Below are 23,506 nucleotides of genomic sequence, written 5' to 3' on the forward strand. Positions count from 1 at the left end.
GTCACTTTATTTTAAACAGCAAATTGTTTAATAAAAACAGCCAAATAGTTGACTATACAGCTTGCATGTGTATGGTAATAAGGCAGGGCCACTGAAAATATAAGATTATGCTGTCGTGGCGTCTTCCGCATGTAGGAAACTGGCCTGGTGTGTGATGGACATCTATGGTATTATCACCTTATACCAGGTCAAGGTATCCCCGATCAGTGAATGGAGACTGTGTCTAGGAAGCCAGGGCTCTCTAGTGGCAGCTGTGGTGAGCAGCCAAGACTTAACTAGGTGGAATGTAAAGCAGTTGCAGTACCACAGCATTTACACAGCAACTTATCACACCTGAAAGAAACCACAGTGTTGCAAAAATAAAGGTTCCTTATTATAGTAACACTGAACTAGATCATTTATAGGCAGCCGCCAACTGGAGGTAAGTACACACTATATATATATATATATATATACACACACACACACACACACACACAGTAGTTATAAGGAATTAGCATAAAGAAACAAGCATTGGCAAAAAGTATTGGAAAATAGTTAGGGTCCTATAGGGGGCCAAATTATGTACTAAAATAGTGGAATATGAAGTGAAGTCCCCCAACCAAGGATGTGGAGTAGTTAGAAGGGAGCTGGGAGAACTTAGAACCCCCAAAGGTAAGTACCTAGATGACCCCCAGCGACCAGGAGCGTAGAGGTAAGTACCTGGTCTTCCCAAAGACTAACAAGGGGACTGGGAAAGTGGCAGATAGCAAGACCAGGACCAGTTTGGTGGAACCCAACAGAGGTTTCTGGAAGAGGAGTACCTGAAAAAGAAGGAGACTCAGTCCATCAACACAGGATTGTCCAAAGAGGGGCAGGAGCCACTACCCACCCTTCTGCAGATGAATAACCAGGTCGACGAGGGAAGAATATCAGCTGTAGAGCCCAGGAGCTGCAGAGGAGTCCTTGTGTCGAAGCCAAGTTATCGAAGCCCAGTCAGAGTATTCCAGATCCAGACAATTCAGGAAACAAAACGAGACCAGCCGCTCTTCTTTAGATTACTTTTAATAAGAACTAATAAGACACAATAAGAAATACGTGTACACGGAGACTTGAGCGAGCAAAATCCAGCTCGAACAGTCTGCCCAAAGAAGTAATGCATGATCTTTTATAGCATTAAACCGCAGACATTTGAATACATTTTCATTGGTTCTTGATAATGTCGTATGATTAAATGTTTCTATATAGCACACGTGATGTTCCATATAAGGGTTAGAATCATGGACAGGAAGCTTGCACAATGTCCTCTGAATCAAATGTCTTGTGATACATCTATATGTGGAGAAAGAGGAACCATAAGTGCATACGTTAGTACTTTTAGCAGTGAGGATTTCGCAAGCTAGCATGCGGTGGTGTCTCATGATGGCCATCAGTTTAGCAAGCCTTGCAACATAATGCGTTTCAAGTACAATAGACATTTCTTCAAGGCCTAGTTAATTCAACATTTTAATGTGTTCAACAGAAACAGGCCTGTATTTTCATTGTGTATCACAGGGTCTACTAGGTCCAAATGGATCCAGGAGAACGTGATTCCACACTTGGAGCCATGCAGATGTCCCAGGTCGGCCACCGGGTCGCAGTCAGTGGTCAGGAGGACCACCAACAAGCCTTGGAAAATGCAAGTTGGAGAAAATGAAGAGTTGCAGAGCTGAAGAGGACCAGCAAGGTCCAGGGGACTCGACCCATAAATGGGAGTCCGGGCTGACCCTCGGCCATCGGGCGAGCCTGCAGAAGCAGTCGCAGGCCCCACTTGCAACCTACTGGCAGCAGGCACAGTGAGGCCCAATCAGCACGCCTGGAGAGGACTCTCACGGCGCTGGACCAGCGGAGGGAAGACTGTCCTTGCAAGGATAAAGTGCTAGAGGCAGGGGCTATTTGGTGCCTGAAGATCCCTTGGAGGAGGTCTGTGCCAGCCTGCCACTAAAAGACGAGTTTCTGACCCCATGGGATGAAGACCTTTGTGCTCTCTGAAGTCAGAAACAAAGGCTGCTCTGGTTGGACGTGCTTCGCACCTCCCCACAGCAGGAAATGTAACACTTGGTGGTGAGCCTCAAAGGCTCAGGCCTCCTGTTACACTGCCCAAGGGTACTCTGGCTAGTGGAGATGCCCCCCCAATCCACAGGACGAAGCCTCACTTCTGGGGGCAAGTCTGGCAGGAAAATTATGTAAAACAGGGAGGAGTGCCCACCCCAGCTAGGACCACCCGTAAGGTGTCCAGAGCTGAAGTGGCCTCCTCCCTGCAGACTCCTCCATCTTGGTTTGGAGGGTAGGAACCAATAGAATTAGCAGTGTGCCCCTGTCCCCAAAGGAAGTGGGCACAGGAAGGGTGTAGCCAACCTCAGGGACGATAGCCATTGGATACTGCCCTCCGACCCCTGTAATGCCCCAGTCCTACCAGCCAGGCTGCAGCTTCTAAAGCTCTGCTCTAAAAAGGAGACACATCCTGCAGGATCAGCAACCTCTCCAAACCCCCAGAGGACTGCCTGCCTGCCTGCCCATCAGAGGACGAAGAACCCCCCAAGACAGTGGCCCTGTCCACAAGAAACACCAAGGAGGACTCCAGAGCTGTCCTAGATCTGCGGGTCATTCCCACTCAGCACCCGACGACAACCGCGCAAGTCCAGGTGGCCCACCAGTCCAGAGTAGGTCCCCAGGCGATTCTGACCTTGTGTCCACCCTGGCTTGGCCCCTCCTGACCAACACGACGACACCTGCAGCCAATATACAGAGGACCCCTCTGACCGTGAGGGAACCGGACAAAGATTACCGACGCTTAAAGGTACCCCTGCACCTATGGGCCCCCTGGCCTTCGTGAACTCGACCACTGGTCCAGCAACGTTCAGCAGGCAGCCTTCCTCCTTGTCCAGCATGTGATTTTCTGACAACCAACCCCCTGGACCCAGCCTGCAGCATCTTTGTGCCCCACGGGTCCCCCTATTGGAAAGCCTTAGGAGCCCAAAGCTGTGCTTGCCCCCTGCACTCGGCTGCCCCTGTGCTGCTAAGTGGGTGTACTTGGTACTGACCTGTGGACCCCTGAGCTCACTTAGACCCCCCAGGTCTGCCCTCTGAAGTCGTGGGTACTTACCTGCAAGCAGATCTGTTTCCGAGTGCCCCCAGTCTCCATAGGATCCCATTCTAAATCTACCTTCAACTTTGACCTCTGCAACTGGCTGGCCCGATGTTGATGATGGTGTAAGTTTGGGGTCATCCTGAACCCCGACCTGTGGACATCCTAACCCCCAGAGACTGTGAAAAGTGTTACTTACTTGTAAACAGTTTTCTTTGCCAAATCTAAACCAAGTGCTATTGATACATATGTTCGATACTTACTTCCCAATGTACTTTCCTGCAACAAGATCCTTGTGGTTCTGGGAATAAAGTAGCAAAATATATTTTTTTCACTACAAATACATTGGCCTGGAGTTAGTCATTGCGTGTGTGCCTCATTTATTGACTGTGTGTGTACAACAAATGCTTTGCACTATCCTCTGATAAGCCTAACTGCTCGAACACACAAGAGAGCATTAGTATTATTTACTTTAGCCTCTGCTAAGACTCTGGGGAACCCCTGGACTCTGTGCACATTACATCTCATTTTGATACAGTATATACAGGGCCAGCTTCCTACAGGATCCCAATCAAACACAGCGTAAACTGAAGCTCGGGAGCATACTTTGGTGCTTTGATTATCTAAATGCACTTTTACTTAAAGACTACATAGCTGGAGGGATAGAAATCAGACTGAGGTCAGGCATGTGATTTGGGTAGTAGTTGATACTCAACAAACCTTCCCCGTATTTGATTTTACTAATCCTTAAGATCGGAGGATAGACTCGGATGGGGCGAGGTAGACTGGGGTGGAGCGGGGTAAACTGGACTGGGATATACTAGGGTGGAATAGAGTGGGGTGGGAAGATTGGGGAAAAGTAGAGCACACTGGATTGGGGTAGATTGGAGTGGGGTGGAGTAGATTAGAGTGGAGTGTGGCAACTGAAATGAGAGACAGGAGTGGGGTAGATTGTGGTAGACAGAAGTGGAGTGGGTTGGAATGGAGTTGGATAGGGTAGAGAGGGTAGACTACAGTGGGGTTGGGTAGACTGGAGTAGAGAGAGGTAGACTGCAGTGGAGTAGATATGGGGCAGTTTGGAATTTGGCACTTTTGATGGGGTAGATTGGAGTAGGGTTATTTGAGGTGGAGTGGGGTTAGGTAGACCGGAGTGGGGTGGATTTGGGTGAAGGGGGTTAGAATGGACTAGAGTGGGGTAGATTTGAGTGGCATATGGTAGTATGGAGTGAAGCAGGGTGGGGTAATTTGAGTACAGTAGAATGGAGTACGGTGGAGTGGGGTAGATTGGATGGATTGGAGTGGGGTAGATTGGGGAACAGTGGAGTGGGGTAGAATATAGTGGAGTTGGATAGATTGGAGAAGAGTTGAGATTGGAGTGAAGTGAGATACATTGTGAAAGAGTGGAGGGTAACAGGGTAGAATAGGGTGGAGAGGGGTAGATTGGTCGAATTTGAGTACAGTAGGTTAGAATGGAGAGGGGTAGATTGAAGAGGGATGACTTGAGTGGGGTGGGATAGATTGCAGCGTGGTGGAGTGGGGGAAGTGGCGAAGAATTGGGTAGAGTGGGATAGATTGGAGTAGATTGGGGTGGAGTGAGTTAGATTGGGGTGGGGTAGAGTGGAGTGGAGTGGGGTGGAGTGGAGTGGGGTAGAGTGGAGTGGGGTGGAGTGGAGTAGATTGGAAAGGAGTAGATAGATGTGAAGTTGGGTGGAGTGGGGTAGATAAGGATAGGGTGGCACACAATGGAGTGGGACAGATTGGGTGGATTATGGTGGGGTAAACTGGAGTGAAGTGTGGTAGACTGAATGGAGTTGGTAGACTGAAGTGTGATGAATAGGATAGAGTGGAGTGGGTAGATTGGAGTGGGGTATATATTGGAGCAGGCTAGAGTGGAACGGGGCAAACTGGATGGGATTGACTCGAGTTGGGTAGTTTGGGGTGGAGTAGGGTGAATTGGGGTGGAGTCTGTTAGACTGGGGTGGAGTAGGGTGAATTGGGGTGGAGTCTGTTAGACTGGGGTGGAGTGGGTGGATTTGAATGGCATGTGGTAGTTTAGAGTGGGGTAGACTGGGTAGAGTGGGATGGAGTATAGTAGATTTTGTCTGAGTGAACTGGGGTAGATTTAATGGATTGGAGTGGGTAGATTGGAGTGGGACAGATTGTGGCAGAGTGGAGTGAGGTAGATTGGGGGAAGTGGGGTAGATTGGAGTGGGATAAAATAGAGTGGAGAGGAGTTGGATAGACTGCAGTCGAGTTTAGAGTGGGGTGGAGTATGGTAGATTGGAGTGGGTTGGACTGAGGTACACTGGGTTGGGGTGGGGTTGACAGGGGTAGTTTGGAGCAGAGATGGGTAATTTGAGTGTACTGCAGTAGACTGGGGTAGACTGGAGAGGGAAAGGGTTGACTGGGATAGATTGAGTAGCGTGGCGCAGTGCAGAGTATGTATGGTGTGGTAGTGCACTGCCATGACAGAAACACATTTCAGTTGAAATTACTATTACATTTGCAGCGAAATATGGTTTTGCTGTCCATAAACGACACTGTGTGAAAATGATATCACCTAGTGTACTGATCCTACTCTATTATTTGTTTTCACTACACTTCAGAATTACAATGGAATGAGATTCCTTTATACTTATTCTGATATATTCTGAAACAATAGCATGGTTCATTTTTTTGTTGTGTGTTTCAAAGAAAAAAAACGAACATCTCTTCTCGTTTTAAATGGGTCCTCAGAAGGATTGTCACATAAAGCTCCCTGAACAGAGAGTCCGACATATGACCTCTGTCTTTGCATGCACAGAAAATGTGACAAGATAGAATAAGATTTAAAGGTCAATTTACAGAAAGCAAATTTGTGGAAGAATACAGTAAACACAGTTTAGGCAAAAGGAGAAACAAATTAAACCTGGACAGCCTAAAGCAAATGAAGCCAGCAAATAGAAAGCCAGAAAGTGTGAGCTACAAACCACAAAGCCAATGGGTATCAACAGGCAGAATGCATCCCTAGGTCAACTTTCTGAAAGTTCCCAAGATGTCTTTAGCAAACCAGACAGTTACGCTGTCTGGTAGGTTGTGACCTAAAAAGGGGGAGAGAGGGCTTCTAAGTAAGATTCTATATGGACTCTATAACACAGTTATTACAGTGACCTGCACCTTATAGAGATTAGTGGGTTCCACATGATCTAAAGATCTTTGTTAAAGAAACCTCAGCAACTTCATTGAGGCATGCTTCTTCATCACAAGGGATTTGGTGTTGGGTCACTTTAAAATCACTTTTTTTCTCTTTGTTTGATACAACTAGCATTGCACTGTTTCAAGGAAAATACATATTTTGTTACTACTTGCTAAAATGCCAAAGCTCCTGGTGTAATAGCACTGCTTGGGGATTATGAAATATGATAACATGACCCCATATTTGTGGGTTTTGTGGAGCCTAGTTCGTTAAGTGATTAAATACTTTCAGGACTACTTTATGGGAGAATTCATAGAGCTCAGTCTAGAGTTGGAATAGGTCTACTATACGGGTCAGAACGAACCTTAGGCCCTTGTTCAACACTTTTATCTGGATAAATGTCATGTCGTTTTGCAGAGTTTGCTCCCCATATTTACATTTTGCTTGTCGCCAGTTGTGGCTCTTTCTTCAAGATTTGCTCACTTGTTGGCTGCCCTCTTCCCCTCCTTGTACTATTTGATCCTTATTTCTGCCTCTTCAAGCGCCTCTGCCTGAAAAAGATTGTATTTTACGGTACAAGAGAAAATGTGGTTGTGGTAGTTGTTGGGGAAAGCCAAAGACGTTTGGCCACCCCAAATACAAGTCTATTTGGCTGGGGGTAGGTTTGTGACTATAATACCTCTGGGATAGGTTCTTCCCTTCACCCATTAGTACTCTTCGCTACTTTTTTTCAGAGCCTGAAGAAATGATGCCCCTCAGTAAACCTTCACATTTCCTTTCATCTGGATTTTGTGGTTCATAATCTTCTCTTGAATACAAGTATGCTCTTTCATGTCAAACGTTTTTCAAATCCTTCTGTAGTTTGATCATTTTTGTCTCATTAAAGAATTCCTTGAATTCCATCACTCATTTATTACTTCCAAAATCTTTTATTTGTAGTGATATCCATTTGGGTCGTCATTGTATTTTCGCTAGTTTTAATCTTGATCAAAATGAATGTGTGTGCAGATCAGATAGGGATGGTGTTTAGCCCTCGACCTTCGAAGGTATAATAATATAGGTCAACACATATTGGCACAATAGAGATGCTAGGGAAATTGGGCTCAATTACATCCTGATGGATATTTTTTTTCCAACTTACTGAAGGTACCACAAACAAAATATTTGGTTTACCTTCAAAGCAATTTTAGATATCTGGATCTGTAGGATTATCCACTGCTGCTTTTTTAAGTACTCGCACCAATGGGAGGTTGGGCCTGTGATGGCAGTTCCACTGAGTCAGGACAGGGACTGGTTACCTATGATAAAGCATGCTACAAATAGGTGGGTGAGGTTTCCTTATCCAGAATCTTTGGATCTTCTGGGACCATGATAGTCCCTGTAGGACCTCATTTGCCACTTCTACTGGATACAGATCACAGCAAAGGAGCTATGTATTGCAGTGACTGGAAAATAGTCTAGGGCTATGGTAGAAACAGCAGAATGGACAGAGATGTTAGGACAAATGTCTACATTTACAAACTTGGAGAACCAATACACTGCCAAGAGGCCTACCAATTGGATTTCCACTGGCAGGTACTCCTTTGGTACCAGTTGGGCCCTTTGTATCTGTTTCCAGATCCTCACTGGCTTCATACCGGACCCTTTCCCGGTGCTTCTTCCCATGCTGCAATGTGATTCACCAAAGCAGATACTGGATGAAGATGTTCAACCCATCATGCAGTCAGATTCCAAGAATGCGCAGCACCAACCTTGAAAAAGGCCTTCCCAGGCTCTGCTTATACTACAAAATACCAGCAACCCTTCTGACTCAGATAGGGTCTCTTTACCCTTTTGAAACATACTCAGTTAATGGGGCATAAGATGCTGGAGATCAATTTGCTCAGCCCTATGATGATGACAATCCGTATGAGGATATTCTGGTTGCCAGTGGACTGGATACTTCTCCAGACACTGGCCTCGCCTATGGTCCTTGCAACTGAGGAGAATTCATCTTTGCAATGGTGATGCAGAGAGGTGCTTCACCTCCAGCTCCCTATTTAGGAGATCAAGGCAAACGTACTGAGGTATTTCAGTCTGGCCATCCTAGTCCTCAGCCCCTACTTAGGTTTAATGAGGCTCTCACCCACACCCTCTTGGCACCTTGGCCAAGCCCTGCTTGGGTGTTCTGTCAACCGAAAGATTGCCCAGCACCACCATTCTGTACAGGCGAATCCGGATTCTCTTACCCAGCCTGTGAGCCTTGTGGAGAAGGCTTCAGCCAGCAAGATGAACCTAAAGGCATTCCCTTCTACTCCTCCTGATAGGGACGATCAAGACATTTGGGAAGACGGTATTTTCTCTCACCAGCCTCAACTATACGGTCGGTGAATGCCAGCTGTTTGCTAGGCTGCTCTACCCATACCCTGAGGGACTCTGGCCAAAATTCTTCACACTGTTCCAGGGAAGTCTCATGCCATCCTTTTTCATGCAAGCTGATCATGATGCAGCTAAACTCATGATCTGTTGTGGGCTGGACACAGCTGATTCCCTGGGCAGACCCTTAAGTATCAGAATGGCCCTTCAACTGCACACATGGACGCGATCCACTGGATTTTCAAGTGACGTCCAATCAAGCTGTATGGACATGCCATTTTGCGATTCCTGTCTTTTTGGAGAAAAGACAGACAAGGCATTTGACCACTTTATGGACAGCAGGACCACAGGTGCTTCCTAGGTCTGTCTGCCCCTCCCTTCTAAAAGCCAGCTGCATCCTCAGTTTGCCCTCTACAGCTGGCTCAACATACCTCTTAGTCCTTTCTGGGCCATTGCCACAGTACCCACTGATCTCGTGGTCAGGAGGAGCATCATGCATCTCAGTCTTCCACTCCTGCAGCTGATGCTGTCCCAAAGCCTCTTTAGCATGTCCTTACTGACACACACCCACCTCACTGGAAGAAGGATTCAGTTCTTTTACCAGGCTGACAAGCTATTACTTCGAACAAGTGGGTGTTGCAGATAGTTCAACAGGGTTATGCACTACCATTTATCTAAATCTTACCACACCTTCCACCATCTTCCAAATAGCTGATGTAGGATCATCTGTCACTTTTGCAGCATGAGTGCAGGCTTTTTTGGCCAAAGGAGCCATAGAAAGGATTCCATCATCAGAAGTAGGTTATGGTTGCTATGCCGACTACTTTCTGGTGCCGAAGAAGGACAGAGACCTTCATCCTTTTTCAGATCTTTGCCTTCAATGCCTTTCTGTGGAAGGACACATTCAAGATACTTAACTTAGCCCAGATCTTGTCTGCTTTCGGCCCTGGAGCTTGGACTGTACGGTTGGACCTGCAGAACACTTATTTTCACATCCCAGTCCAGAAAAGCCACATGAGCAGTCTGTGGTTCACGGTGGGCCAGGAGCATTTTCAGTTTACTGAGCTCCCTTTTGGCCTCACCAGTGCTCCTCGGGTGTTCACAAAACTGATGGTGGCATTTGCAGACCATCTTCGAAGGTCGAGGGTTCCAGTTTTCCCCTATGTCGACAACATGCAGTTGAAGGCAGACTCGCCCCAGGCAGTCGTCAACCAACTCCAGACTCTGAACCTCATAACATTCTGCTGGTAAAGCACACCAGATGCCATGTGCGGGTTCTGCAGTGGGATCTGACGTTCCAGTGAGCTCAGCACCAGGGGGCTCTTTCTGATCAGGTCCAGGTTTTGAAGGAGACTGCAAAAGACCTGCGGTGGTGGCTGAAGGACCACAACTAGGTGAGGGGCAGACCACTGTCCCTACCACACCCAGAAATTACAGTGGTGACCAATGCATTTCTTCTGGGCAGGGAGGATAACCTGGGGGACGTTCTGATTAGAGGCATTTGGTCTCAGGAGGCTTTGGTCCACAGTACCCTGTTGGAACTGAAAGCCAATGGGGAAAAAGACGTGGGTTGGTAATTGACACTCAAGGAGAGGGGAAAGCACTTGGAATATCCATTTAAGGTGTCAAACTCTTGATGTTGGCTTATCCAATTGATAGTATTATGAAGAGTACCTTACCCCACTCGAACTACACTGGCACGTCGGATGAATTTCTACGATGTCAATCCTCTGAAGCAGCCCGGTGTGTTACATTGTATTTTGATTCAGTCAAGTTATCTGTTTATACTGGATAGCCGCAATCAATGGCAACTGGCATGTAATTTGGTAGCCATGAGTTTCAAATAATAAAACAAATATAAAAAACTTGGGCAAACTGCAAGAATGCAGAACATCCCATGATACCATGAATTAACACCATTATCGAACAATCCCAGTAAATCTTGAAGGAGAGAGGAATGATGCTGGTACACACAATGGAAGATCATATGACAAAAGGAAGAATTACCTTTTTAAAATACTTACAAAGTAAACAACTGGCTTATGGATAATCGGGTAAACAAAGGAGCAATTATAGGAGCGTGTGACTTGTGGCATTATGCCAAAAGGGAAATATTGCTGACCATTATTCCATCCTCCTGACCAACATTGAAGACGATAATTATTTTGGGGAAATACCAAGGAAAGAGAGAGCTGTAGGGCTTTATTTAGCAAAGGGCCTTGTGGTGATGATCTGTAATAAGATTCATGTGATGCTGAATGGCACTAACATCAGAAGCTTGCTTTACTTTTCAATATCCAGATTGTAGAACCCACTTCAAAAAGTTAGGAAAATAGTCACCCTTTGGAACTTATGGAATGGCTTGTCGAGGTTAGGTCAATAGCTACCTGTCAGCAGCTTTATATGTTAAAAATGAGATAGTTAAAAAAAAAAACAGAAATTGAAAAAACTGTGAACTTATTTAACTGAAATGATGAAAGGGTGACCTGAAACAGAAACACTCATGCCATTTGGCTGGTTCTAGTTTTTTTAAAAAAATCTAACACCTTTGCAGGAAAGCATGGAAGAGAACATTTTCGGTCTAACAAGCATTATGGATTATTAACATAGAGGATGTTTTAGAACTACATATGTCTTAGATATAATCATGAAATTGTAAACTGATCTTAGCAATGGATGCGTATTATTTTTACTATGCTTTTTTTGCAGAATATTAACCATTACTGTTCTTTCCCCCTCAAGACTCAATACAATACAATATATATTGCCCTCAACTCATATATTTTTAACATAGAATGGGAAGTTGACGAGTTAACTGAGAATAGGGCAGAGGTTAAAAGTGTAGGAATTAAAGAAAATGTTCAAGACCAACTGAACTGAGGAAAGGGAGAAATGGAAATTAAGCACATAGGTGTAAATTGGTGGTGGGGACCAACTGGCACTGGGCATTAAAGTGCAGGAGAGAGGGTCGGTTAAGAAAAAGGTAGTACAGAGAAGAGCAATGCACAAACCACTGGCATAGTTCCAGCACCAAAATAGAGTAAAAGCCTAAGCCAAAAAACTGAAGGCTTGAAGACTATCCATAAAACTGCAGGGGTGACCAATAACATGAAAGCAAAAACAGAAATGGTGAAGAAAACAGAAACAAACAGTGACAATAAAGATGTCTGAAGGATTAGGAACGGGTAGGTCAAACTGGGAAAAATAGTTCAATGGAGTAACAAGAGCTTGAAAGAGGTGTGGTAATAATCACACAAATAGGAGCAGTTGAATCAAGGGTTACAGGAGTTGAAAATGAGGGTTCTCCTTGAAATAAAGAGCAACCATCAAAAGAGGAAGTGTGGAATACCGGGAATGTAGGTTTGCAGAAAAGCAAGAGATAAAGAGTACAGTGGTGCTAGACATTTAGTTCACATAAACAATGTACTGTGGCACCATCAATAAAGAGAATGAAAGCAAAACTGTTAATTCATTGTTGATTCTAGTTCAGACCTGTATGCACACCCTGCTTAGAAGCACCCATCCCATCTTTTAACAGTTGTAAGGAGCAAACGCTCATATGATCTGATTAACAAAGGAACATAAGGTTTGCATTTTCCAAGGTTGCATGTGAATAACGTATAATGACGCAATCAGCATTTTATGCTCTCAGAACCAACCTAGCCTCCAACAAGCAAAGTCCCCGAGTCTCGTTGCATCTAGTTGCTTTGATTAACAGTCTTGTTGCACTATGGAAAAACGGGTGTGTGTTAGTGGAGGATGCTAACTAAACACTCGAGCGTAACATAGAGACCCTGGTGCTGCAAATGCAGGCTCTTCTGCATGGCTCCCTTTTTGTGACTTCCAAATCAATGCCTTTATGGGGCAGGATAGGTTCCTGCAATATACCAATGAATAAAAAACACTTCAGATCCATAGCGAAATTTAAAAGCCCAAGGTTTGTTCTTATCAAGCCTGTAGTGAAGGAAAGCAGCTCCTCCGAGGGTGGGTTGATGAGACAGGAAAGTAACCCACAAGCGATGTACCAATACCACTGGCAATTTAGAGATCTTTATATACGTCAATGCTCCAGTTGTCCCCAGTGTACGCTGTTCAGTGGAGATGGTGAGCTAAAAGCTGCACTGGAAATTGTATTCAAACTAGCTTCAGTCTACCTACTGAGGATAGCCTGGGCGTTTGACCATTTCCAGGATGATTTAGAGGGGTAAGAGGTGTCAGGTTTTATATGCATCTACAAGAAAACTCGAAGTGTATCCTCAGCACTGGTTTCCGGGCTGAATAGATGTTGATCTCTCCATCGTGCCACACTTGATTCAGCCCCTCAGGGCCTAATGGGGTTTTATCAGTTCCTCACATATGGCAAGCCCAGCCCTGAAGCTGATTGTTGGTTTCACAGTCATTGTGTCGATCTTACTTCTAGTATGAAAAGACTCTGAAAAAGCAAGTGCAGCAGAGTAAGAACAAAGAAGACATCAACCTCAACCAAGCAAGGTATTCTCGTCTAGAAGCTTTGCTTTTCAGTCTCTGCTGCTCTTTTGCTACCATTTTTATGTATCGAGTGACTAAGTATGTACATAAATAATACAGCAGGAGTGTGATGCAGAAGCAGAAATACCGACATCACAGTGCTATATGTGTGCTAGACAAAGGAATGTAAGAGGCATTCACTGAAGATCAACGTGCTGCTGCTAAGGAAAAAGGAAGACGGCCACCGGTGCTTTTTTAAGATTGCAAAAGAAAATCTGCGATACTGCTCATCTAAAGGCAACAATATGATTGGAACTAGCCCAAAGTAGGGGATGTATCTGTTAGGACTGTGTCTGTACAGATGACATCTAATATTTAAAGATCTTTCTTCACACTGAGAGACTTAAGTCTAACTTTGTGTTTCACTGGTTTAGCTTTAAGTTTGATACCATGCTCAAATGTCCTACATTTGAACTAAACACATTTTATACTAGTCCAAATGTATTCGATCATAGCCACAAGATAATTTAACCATTGCAGATCCGGGCAGCTCACAGAGTACAATAGGATTATCTGTACCTGGTTTGAGATTAATACCCAATCTACTCAGGCCACGCCATCCTACAATATGTGTGTCCCTCATTGGCTACTTAGATCTTTGTGTAAACTGACCACCGTTCACAGCTAACGCACTTTTCAAAATAACTGAGCATTGTTATATCTTATTTCTTGAATACCTTCGGATTACGCCAGTGGCAAATAAAGTCGAGACCAGAGATTTTTCATTATATGCAATACCAGATATAATAGTAATGGGAGATCTCTGATCCCCATTTATATCCAGACATAGATTACCAATTGTCACTATGCCTAAAGGTACTTTACCAGTGTTAGTAATTTTCCTTTGCTTGGTTTCTTAAATGGTAACAAGATTGTTTACAAAGTCTTGTTTCACTTACTCCACACTACGGACGCTCATTGCTGGCGTGTTTTACACTCTTGCACACTCTGGAAGTGGTCCACTTTCGTACAGTTTAAACAGTGCTTGCCAAGTGCAAGGCACGTGGGTACATTTCCCAAATGTGATTTAGACCCACACCTGAAGCATGCTCAATGTTTTTTTTTTTTTTTTACATGTGACCTTTGTTGTCATATATAAGACTTACAGTTTACTAGTTTAAAAGAAACGTCTTCGTAGCCAATGCTCTTGCAGAAACAGTTGAACACTTGATGCCTTTAGTAATATTAAGGACTTCGTCCAAGGTAGGATTGTTACAGGGTAAAGGCCTTTCCTGAATCTATTTAGATACACAGTTAAAAACAAATTGATCTCTTAAAAAGTTCTGAAGGATGAAATGTACTCTACCATTTCATAGTGACTGCGGTAAAAAAAAAACCAAAAAAACCTCTCAATCATGACGCTTGGCTCATGACGCTTGGTTCTTCTTTGAAGCATTTTTCTAATATGCATATTTTCTTATATTCATTCCAGGGTATGAATTGTCCAGGAAGATATCTCAGGAGTAGTCTAAAAAACAATAATATTGGCCCTTTTCTTCCAGGAGAAATGTTTTACCATCAACTGCCACACACAATTTTCAAAGCTATGATGGATTTGCCACCACTTAAGACACACAGCAAAGAACTCATGAAGGAATTATTTTTAAATTCTTCACAGTTCAATTGGATTGGGTTGATCAGTTTGATCCAAACCACGATTATATCAAATGAACCAATTTGTGAAAGCAATTCAATTGAATGGGAATACAATAAATAAGCGACCCTTCTGCTTGAATGGAGATACACATATAGGTATATTTAGTAAACTAGAAAGCAGTTTTCTAAACACTGATAGCATCAAATTACAATATATGATTTTCTTGTTCTTTTCAATACAAAACATCAGCGATATGACAGTCGGATACAAATACCGTGGAGGGACACATAATTACAAATACACCAACATAGGACACAGAAACAACTGGTATATTTTTTAACAAGTGCAAGGTCGGTGTAGAATCAGCCTGATCATACAGACTCTGAATTAAGAGTACACAAGTTATTATATACACAGTTTTAAAGGCTAATTTGGATGAGATGTCACGCTTCGTTATCTCAGTGGAAATAAAATCAATAAGACCACCCTCAGGACAATAAATAATGAGCAGGACCCTTAAACAGAAAAAGACAAAACAAGAAACAACAAACAACAAAAAAATTGTTTGGAACAATTTTGATTCAAGAATAAACCATGTGGTGCACTGGAGTACACCAACCCAAAAAAATGCAGCACTGCACACAATCTGTGGCAGAAAAGACTAGAATTTGCAGATCTGTCAAGTGTGATTAAAGAATGGAAAGGCTAAACCCAAACCGACAATTCGTGACGCAGAAAAATGCTCGTAGGAAATTATTATGACAAACACATGAGTTTTGTAAAATCTATGAACAAATAAGTAACCTTTTGCAAAATCGAAACCATATAATGTAATAGATTAATTCTGAAAAACAAACTCTGAAAGAAAAAAAAAAGACATAAGTATAAAGCAAGTATTCAATACAGACCTATGTATTGTTCAACAACACAGAAAATGTACTTTGGCTACTTACTAAGATACATTTGGTATGAATTGAACAGATGAATGAAGTCTAGTAATTTCAAATAATCTGTGCTAAAATCGATCAAATAAAAAATTAATTAAAACGCCATACTGTTTAGCCATATAAACAGCATGCAGAATGGTATAGAGCTTACTAATAAACAGAAACTTTACTCAGTTTAAATGGCAGCCTCTAAATTGCCCAGGAAAAGACAAAAGTACAACTTTTTAATGGCCTCATTCTATTGTGTCCAAATGAGATGTCCTACTACCTCGCCTTCTATTTGCCTACAGAGAGGTTCCACATAAGGAAGTGAGCTACAGTCTATTTCAACCTGTTTGGGCATCTAGTTAGGGACCCTCTTTGGCTTGTGAAGGAGGGATGGAAGCCTCTCAAACCTCCCAAAGAAGACATTGTGGACTATGTACTAGGCCTACGCTCATGTATGGTTGAGTACACGAAGAAGGCCAATAAAAACCTTGAGGCCAGCCAAGAAATGCAAAAGTTATAACATGACCAAAAGGCTGTGGTGACTGTTTACCGGCCAGGGCAGAAAGTGTGGGTTTTGGAGCCTGTGGCCCCATGAGCACTCCAAGACAAGGAGTGTCACCTACACAATTGTTAAAAAGAAGTTGGTCACCTCCTTGGTGGACCTGGGCACTCCAAGAAGCCTGCACAGGGTGCTTCATGTGATATCCCCTGAAACCTTGTTTTGACAGGCCTGACATGGGCTTGCTCATGGCCGCTGATGAGGTAGGGAGAAGGGAGTGACCCTCTCCCTGATCTCCTTTCCCACAACCCTGCTGATGGCTTAGTAGATGGGAGTAGTTTTCGCAGAAAGCTTCACTGACCAGCAACAAGCTGACAGCAGACAGGTACTCAGTCAGTTCTCAGAACTCCTTCCCGACACCCAGTCAGACCACCTGGTGTGCCCATGATGTGGACACAGGTGATAGTCAGCCTGTCAAGAGCAAGACCTACAGGCAGCCTGACCATGTCAGATATTGCACCAGGGCAGAGGTCCATAAGATACTATAGTTCGGGGTATTGAGCCTTCAGACAACTATCCCTGTGGTCCTTGTACCCAACCCTCATTCCCAGGGCAGGAAGAAAGCGTTCTGTGTAGACTACAGTGGCCTCCATGTAGTCACTAAGACTGAGGCCCATCCTATCCCCAGGGCAGATGAACTTGTTGATACTCTGGCTGCAGCCAAGTATCTCAGTACTTTTGACTTGGCTGCAGGCTATTAGCAGATCAGGTTAACAGATGCTGCCAAACTAAAAACTGCATTTTTAACTCCTAGTGGGCACTTCCAGTTTACCGAGATGCCCTTTGGTTTGAAAAATTTACCTGCCACATTTCAAGCCTTTGCTGTGGTCTAGGCCCTGGAAAAGTCAAGGCCATACCTGCTTGGCACTCACTTCATTATTCAAACAGATCACAAGCACCTCTTATGGCTTAAAATGATGAAGGGTGAAAATCCAAAACTTTTGAGGGTGCCCAGTTCCCTACAGGGGATGAACTTTTCACGGGAATACAGACCTGAGAGTAACCATGCCAACACAGATGGACTTTCCAGATATTTCCACTTAGAAAATGAAGTCTCCCCTGGGTAAGGCTAATCTTATACTCTTTAGGTTTTTTGGTTGGGGGGGGTGGGGGGGGAGAGATATAGGAAAGTAGGACATTTTTGACAGTTAAGCCCACCTTTTGCCGGGCATCAGTGTGCTTAGACAGTAGTACACTGGGATCCTGTTAACCAGAGTCCCTGTGTTAGTGTTCTTTCCCCAACATTTAGTTGGTGAATGCCTTTTACAATCCACAACTGGCATACTGGTGCACACCCATGTAAGTCCCTAGTATATGGTTCTTGTTACCCAGGGCAATGGTAAACCAGGGGTCCCCCCTGGGCTGCAGAGTGTACTGTGCCAACCATGGAGGCCCATGCAACTGTGACTACAGGCCTGTCATTGCAGCCTTTGTGAAATGCTGCATGCGCCTTTCATCCCAGATATAAGGTTTGCCTAATATCATGGTCACTGCACTCTGACCCGATAAGTCACCCCTAAGGTAGGCTCTTCAGCCCAAGGGCAGGGTGCTTGGTTCTCAGTGTGCATGAGCAAATGTGGCCCTACAGACCCCATACTCAATTTTCTAGGCTTTTTAAGTGTGGGAAGCCATCTTAAGGTATACAGTGGACACTGGTGAACATGAGATGTCCAACTACATAATGGCTTCACCAAACATAGGCATGTTTGGTATCAACCACACCTATTTCAGTGCTAGTGCATGATACTATGGTTCCCTAGAGGATGCCCATGTCTGTCTGTACAGCCTTGCAAGGTCTGCATGACAGCCTGTGCTGCGGCAGAACCCAGACACTGTTATGCCCTCCTGCTGCTGAGCCTATCTAGGGCTGGGATAGGGCAGAACAAAGGCCTTAGAAATAGGGGTTATTGGGCTGGGGAGGGGGAGCCATTGAGTGGCATAGGACTGCTTTGAAGGGCACATTTGGTGCCCTCCTTGCATAAACTGTTTTACTCCAGTGCAGGAGCCCCCGGCTGTGCAAAACCACACAAAGGACAGGGAAGTGACCACCCCTCTCTGTCCATCTCCTCCACTAGGGAGGTGCACACAGCTCTGCCAAGTGGACTCCTAATTCTGCTAACTTGGAAATAAGATGAGCAGAGGCCTCTGGGAACATTGGACTGGTTAGTCTAGCGATGTCCCTCACCCCCCCACCCCGAAAGGTGGGTCCCTGCAGAACGTGTCCACCACCCTCTTCCTGAGTTACGTACGGGCTCCCTTAAGGATGGGACCCTAGATTTGCCAGCAAGACTTCAAGATCCGTCTACATGTCTCCTCTGCAAGACACTTTGGCAACCTGGACACCGCAACTGCTGCTGTTCTTCGTGAGAGCCAGACTGCAACCTGTAGGGCTCCTACTGCAACTTTGTTTCCAAATGCTACAAGCCTTCTGCAACCCCCTTAGCCATGCATCCTCCAGAGTCACAAGGACTCTGCCTGCACTTATGAATGCAAGAGGGAATCTCCTTTGGAGTGGAGTCGTCACTCCCCTGCATCCGTAGGCACCTCAACGTCTATGACCAGTTTGTGGATCCTGTTGACCCACCGACTCTTCAAGATCCTACAATACAGGTGGTGTTTCAGTGACTCTCCAGAGGACTGACCGGTCTTGTTTGCAACTGAGAAGTCTGTGGTACCTTGCTGGAGCTGCTTGGCTATAACCCCTGTGCACCGCATCTGTTTGTTGTTGCCAAGGCTTGTTGGGTCTTTGGTCCAGACCACCTAGTTCCAAGAAGCCCAGGCCTTCAGCACTCTCCAGCTCCAAGAATGACGTCCTCTCTGCAACTCCTGCGACGTGGGCATCCTCTTTGCTGTGCTGCTGAGGCCTCCTTACGACTCCCTGTGCCTGCTGCCAGAAGATCCTGCTGGGGGCTTGATCGATTCCTGCTGTCTCTTCTGTTTGCTAAGGGCTGGCCCTGACCTACTGGAAAAGGTTGGGTCACCTGGACCTTGCTGGTCCCCACAAATCCTGCAATCTTTGTGCAACACTTCCCTGCATTTGCCAAGGCTTGTTTGTGATCCCGCTGACCAAATACCCCTCTGCAATCCGACGACCAGCGTGGGACAGATCGTAGATAACTCCAGGGGTCTTCCGGCATCAACTTGACTTCACAACTGCACTTCTTTGACCACCGTCCTACAGGAAAGCATCTCCAAGAGGGGTGGGCATTGCCCTCCTTCACTGCCTGGGCACCTCCAGGTGGTCTGGACTCTATCCCCTCTTTCCTTAGGTCCCCTTCTTCAGGAATCCACGCCTGGGTTCCACCGACCTGGCCCATGGGTCACAACAGCAGCTGGACAACCGAGGTCCCCATTCACTTCAACAGGAGGGTCCGACACAACTTCACCCTTATGCACCTGGGCTCAGTGGTGTAGGTACTCAACTGTTCTGGGTATCCACAGGTGGGGGTACTATCCTTCCTCCCTTGACCCATTGGGTTTCCTCAGGTTCCTATGGCAAGGGTCCTAGAACTCGAAAACTCCAACCGTGACTTCCTAATGTTATCCTATGAATACTGATCCGGGGTTCCAACTCTGCACACAGGCAGGCGCCTAGGTAATCGTATCTACTTACCTTGGGTGTTCCTGTACTTACTGTGTCCAGAGGGTCCATGAATGGTAGCTTGGGTTACCCAACACCCGCCCTTCCCCGAGTAGGGGCACTTTGTTATTATATGCCTCTGCATACCTTTTTCTAAGTATATGTTTATTTGAACATACCACCGGTTAGGAGATATACCAAAGTTAGTTCTAGTGTGTGTTACAATAAATGTAGAATATTTTTCTAACACTGGTGTGGTTCTCTCCTGTGTGTCCATCACTGACTGACCTGTGTGGTACTTGCAACTGCTTTACACCCTCTTGGATAAACCTTAGTTGCTCTTTACCACTACTCCTCTTAGAGCTCTGGTTATCTAGAACATCCTACACAATTACTGAGGGGTGCCTGGACTCAGTACAAAGTGCCTTGTCTATAGGTGTACACTATATACTGGGCCAACCTCCTACAGTCTCTGAACTGATGGCACCACATGTTATAGACAAGCTTGGCAAAGGGGAATTGGGGTAGAACTGCCGGATGAGAAATGGGAAAAAATGCTGTACACACAGACTAAGACAGCATCCATAAATTACAGGCATAAACTGCTTCATTTTTAATGTAACCATTGGTTATACTTTACACCTGATAAACAGGACAGGATAGACCCAGCGAGGCCATACTCCTGCCCCGGCTGTTGATCAACGTGTGCTGGGTTTTATCGTCTGGCCTAGTTTTGCCTTCCAACAGCAGACTACTAAAATGAGATCTAGACTCATGAAACTACTAGGGTTCTTCTGTAGACTCAGCTGAGGAAAATACATTATCAAACAAGCAAATTCTCTTCACAAAATAATTGCCATCTTAAAGATGGAGGGGAAAGGCATGAGTTACCTTCAATTTGCTTTCAGTGGTCTGAATCTGGAGAATTCACCCACTAAGTGGCGGTAAGTTAGGCCACGCTGAAAGAATTTCAGAGCAAAGGTTTACTATCAATACATTTAAGATGTATGCCGTTTGCTGTATTTTAACAAGCACTGGCAAAGGCCAAAAGGTCTTGCCTATGCAATGTGTTTTAGCAACGTAGTGGTATGGAGGAGAGTGGCGTGGAGTGTTGTAGAATGGAGTGGCAAAGAGTGTTGTTTATTTGAGTGGCATAGTGAGGAGTGGCATACACTGGAGTAGCATAGAGCACAGTGGGTTGGTGTAGAGTGCACTGGCGCAGAGCAGTGGTTCTTAGCCTTTTGACTTCTGTGGACCCCTACTTTATTGTTACTGAACCTGGGCACCCTACTGAATCATTATTGGAATCCGGGGGCCCCCCAGTGAGTCATAACTGGAAGCAGGGGACCCCGGCCTAAACACTGTTGATGATCTGAACCGCAAAACAATAGATAAAAACACACAGAAACATAATTTCATCAAACACTTATAGAAATTATAATGGATTCTATTTAATTTGCAAATATAAATAAATAAAAAAAATTAAATAGGAAGGTTGCAGCTTTTCTAAATTCAACGGAAGCCATACATCGTCCACACTATATTATGTTTAATGCATCTGCACTGCTCCCACAAATAAATCTGCGGAAAATAATTTAATTTAAGTTTAGGCCTCCAGTTTCAAATTCCTTGTCATTTACAGTACGTTTTAAAATGTTTAATTGTACATTTAGCCACTTTACTTACATACACTTTATGAATGTGTTAATGTTATTTAATTTTCTAAGCTGTTGTGGACCCCTGACGAGAATTTGAGGACCACCTGGGGTCCCCAGACCACAGATTGGGAACTAGTGGCGTAGAGTGTTACAGAGTATAGTGGCGTAGAGTGCAGTGGCACTGAATTCAGTTTTGTACAATGCAGTGTCCAAAAATGCAGTGGCATAAATTAGCGTGAGGCACAGTAGAGTGCAGTGGAGTGCAGAGTATAGTGAGGTAGAGTTGATCTATGCAGAGGGCCGTGGAGAACAGAGTCGAGTGGCATAGAGTACAGTGAGGTCGAGTGGTACAGATTAGAGTAGCAGGATAGTGTAGAGTTTAGTACCTTACAGTGCAGTGGCATAGAGTGGAGTAGTGCAGAGTAGAGTGGTGTAGAGTTCAGTGGCGGAGAGTGCAGTACTGCAGAGTAGCATGTCAGAGTGCAGTGGTGCAGAGTAGAGAAGAGTGGCAGAGTACAGTGATGCAGAGTAGAGTGCAATGACAAAGTGCAGTGGTTAAGATGAGAGTGGCATAAAATGCAGTGCCATTGAGTGGCGCACATTGGAGTAATATGGCATAAAGTAGATTCATTCAAAGTAGAATGAGTGCAACACTGCACTCTCTGCCAATACACAGTACACAATGCAATTTACTCTGTAACACTCAACTCTATGCTCCTGCACTCTACACCTATCCAGGGTACGTCACTCTATGCCACATAGAGTGGAGTGGTGCAGCATAGAGTACAGTTGTGTAGAGTGGCATAGAGTATAATGGCACAGACTAAACGGATGTAAGGTGGTGCAGAGTGCAGTGGTATAGAGTACATTAGAGTGACGTACCCTGGATTGGTGTAGAGTGCATGAGCATAGAGTTGAGTGTTACAGAGTAAATTGCATTGTGTACTGTGTATTGGCAGAGAGTGCAGTGTTGCAGAGTGGAGTGGCATAAAGTGGATCTGTGCAGATTAGACTGGTGGGGTCTAGACTGGAGTGGTTTTGAATGTGGTGGCAAAGAGTGCAGTGATGTAGAGTGGTGAAGAGTGCATTGGCATAGAGTAGGGTGGTACAGTGTAGAAAGGTGTAGTGTGAGGTAGTGTAGAGTGCAGTGGCGAAAAGTGGAGTGGTGAAAAGTGCAGTGGCATGGAGTGGTGCAGACTGGAGTGGAGTATTCATGGTGTGGTAGCGCACTGCCATTACAGACAGCACAGTTTTAATAGCAATGACCATTACATTTTCACAGACATACAGTTTTACTAATACAACTATACAGTGCACAGACGAAAATGTGTGGTAATTGCATCACCTAGTGTAATGATTTGTTTTGATTGTATTGAAGTATTTGTTTCCAACACACTTCAGAAATAACAAAAAATATGCTTAATAACTTGTGTTCCAAATTCTGGTGTATTCTGAAATACTTAATACAGTTCATTTGAATGTGGTGTGCTAGAAAAAAACTATTTCCTACCCTCAGTACCCAGCATGATAAGCACATAAACTCTCTCACTTTGAAGGCAGAGAAAGGAAAGTAAACAAGCACCCTAGGAAGACAGCTCCTGATATTTGCCCTCAGTCTTTGAATGCACAGCAAATGTGAGGAGATAAAAACAAGATTTACAGGCCTGTTACAGAAAGGAAGCATACTGTACATACGGTTTGGGCAAGGGAAGGTACAAACTCAAGCTTGACAGCCTAAAACAAATAAAGACAGCAAACGGAAAGCAAGAAAATTTAAGTTTCAAAGCCAATGGCAAGCAAGGGGCAGAATGTATTCCTAGGACAGCTTTCTGAATGTCCCTAAGATGTCATTAGCAAACTAGACGGCTGCGCTACAACTTAAACATGCACATTTGAACACATTTATATACATTACACTAACATGCAAGATCATGAAACCGTTCTGGTGTAACAAGTAAGGCTAAGACAGTTCTCATTTTTTTAATGAAATAAAAATGAGCTTACAGCACTTAAA

At 44.6% G+C, this 23,506-nt stretch overlaps 1 protein-coding gene across 2 annotated transcripts in view; it reads right to left on the bottom strand.

Moving 5' to 3' along the window:
* Positions 1 to 23,506, bottom strand: part of PCCA (propionyl-CoA carboxylase subunit alpha) — a 2,021,650-nt gene that overhangs the window by 674,517 nt on the left and 1,323,627 nt on the right. The window contains exon 20 of one of the 2 annotated variants that reach the window (XM_069205071.1): positions 1,029 to 1,311. The exons of the other annotated variant lie outside the window; for it this stretch is intronic. Coding sequence (XP_069061172.1) covers positions 1,258 to 1,311 — 54 coding nt within the window. The 3' untranslated portion in view covers positions 1,029 to 1,257. Of the gene's footprint in view, positions 1 to 1,028; positions 1,312 to 23,506 lie in introns of those variants that run through there. 2 annotated transcript variants of the gene reach the window in all.

The sequence above is a fragment of the Pleurodeles waltl genome, chromosome 8, assembly GCF_031143425.1.
Source record: "Pleurodeles waltl isolate 20211129_DDA chromosome 8, aPleWal1.hap1.20221129, whole genome shotgun sequence".
In the NCBI taxonomy this organism is placed as follows: domain Eukaryota; kingdom Metazoa; phylum Chordata; class Amphibia; order Caudata; family Salamandridae; genus Pleurodeles; species Pleurodeles waltl.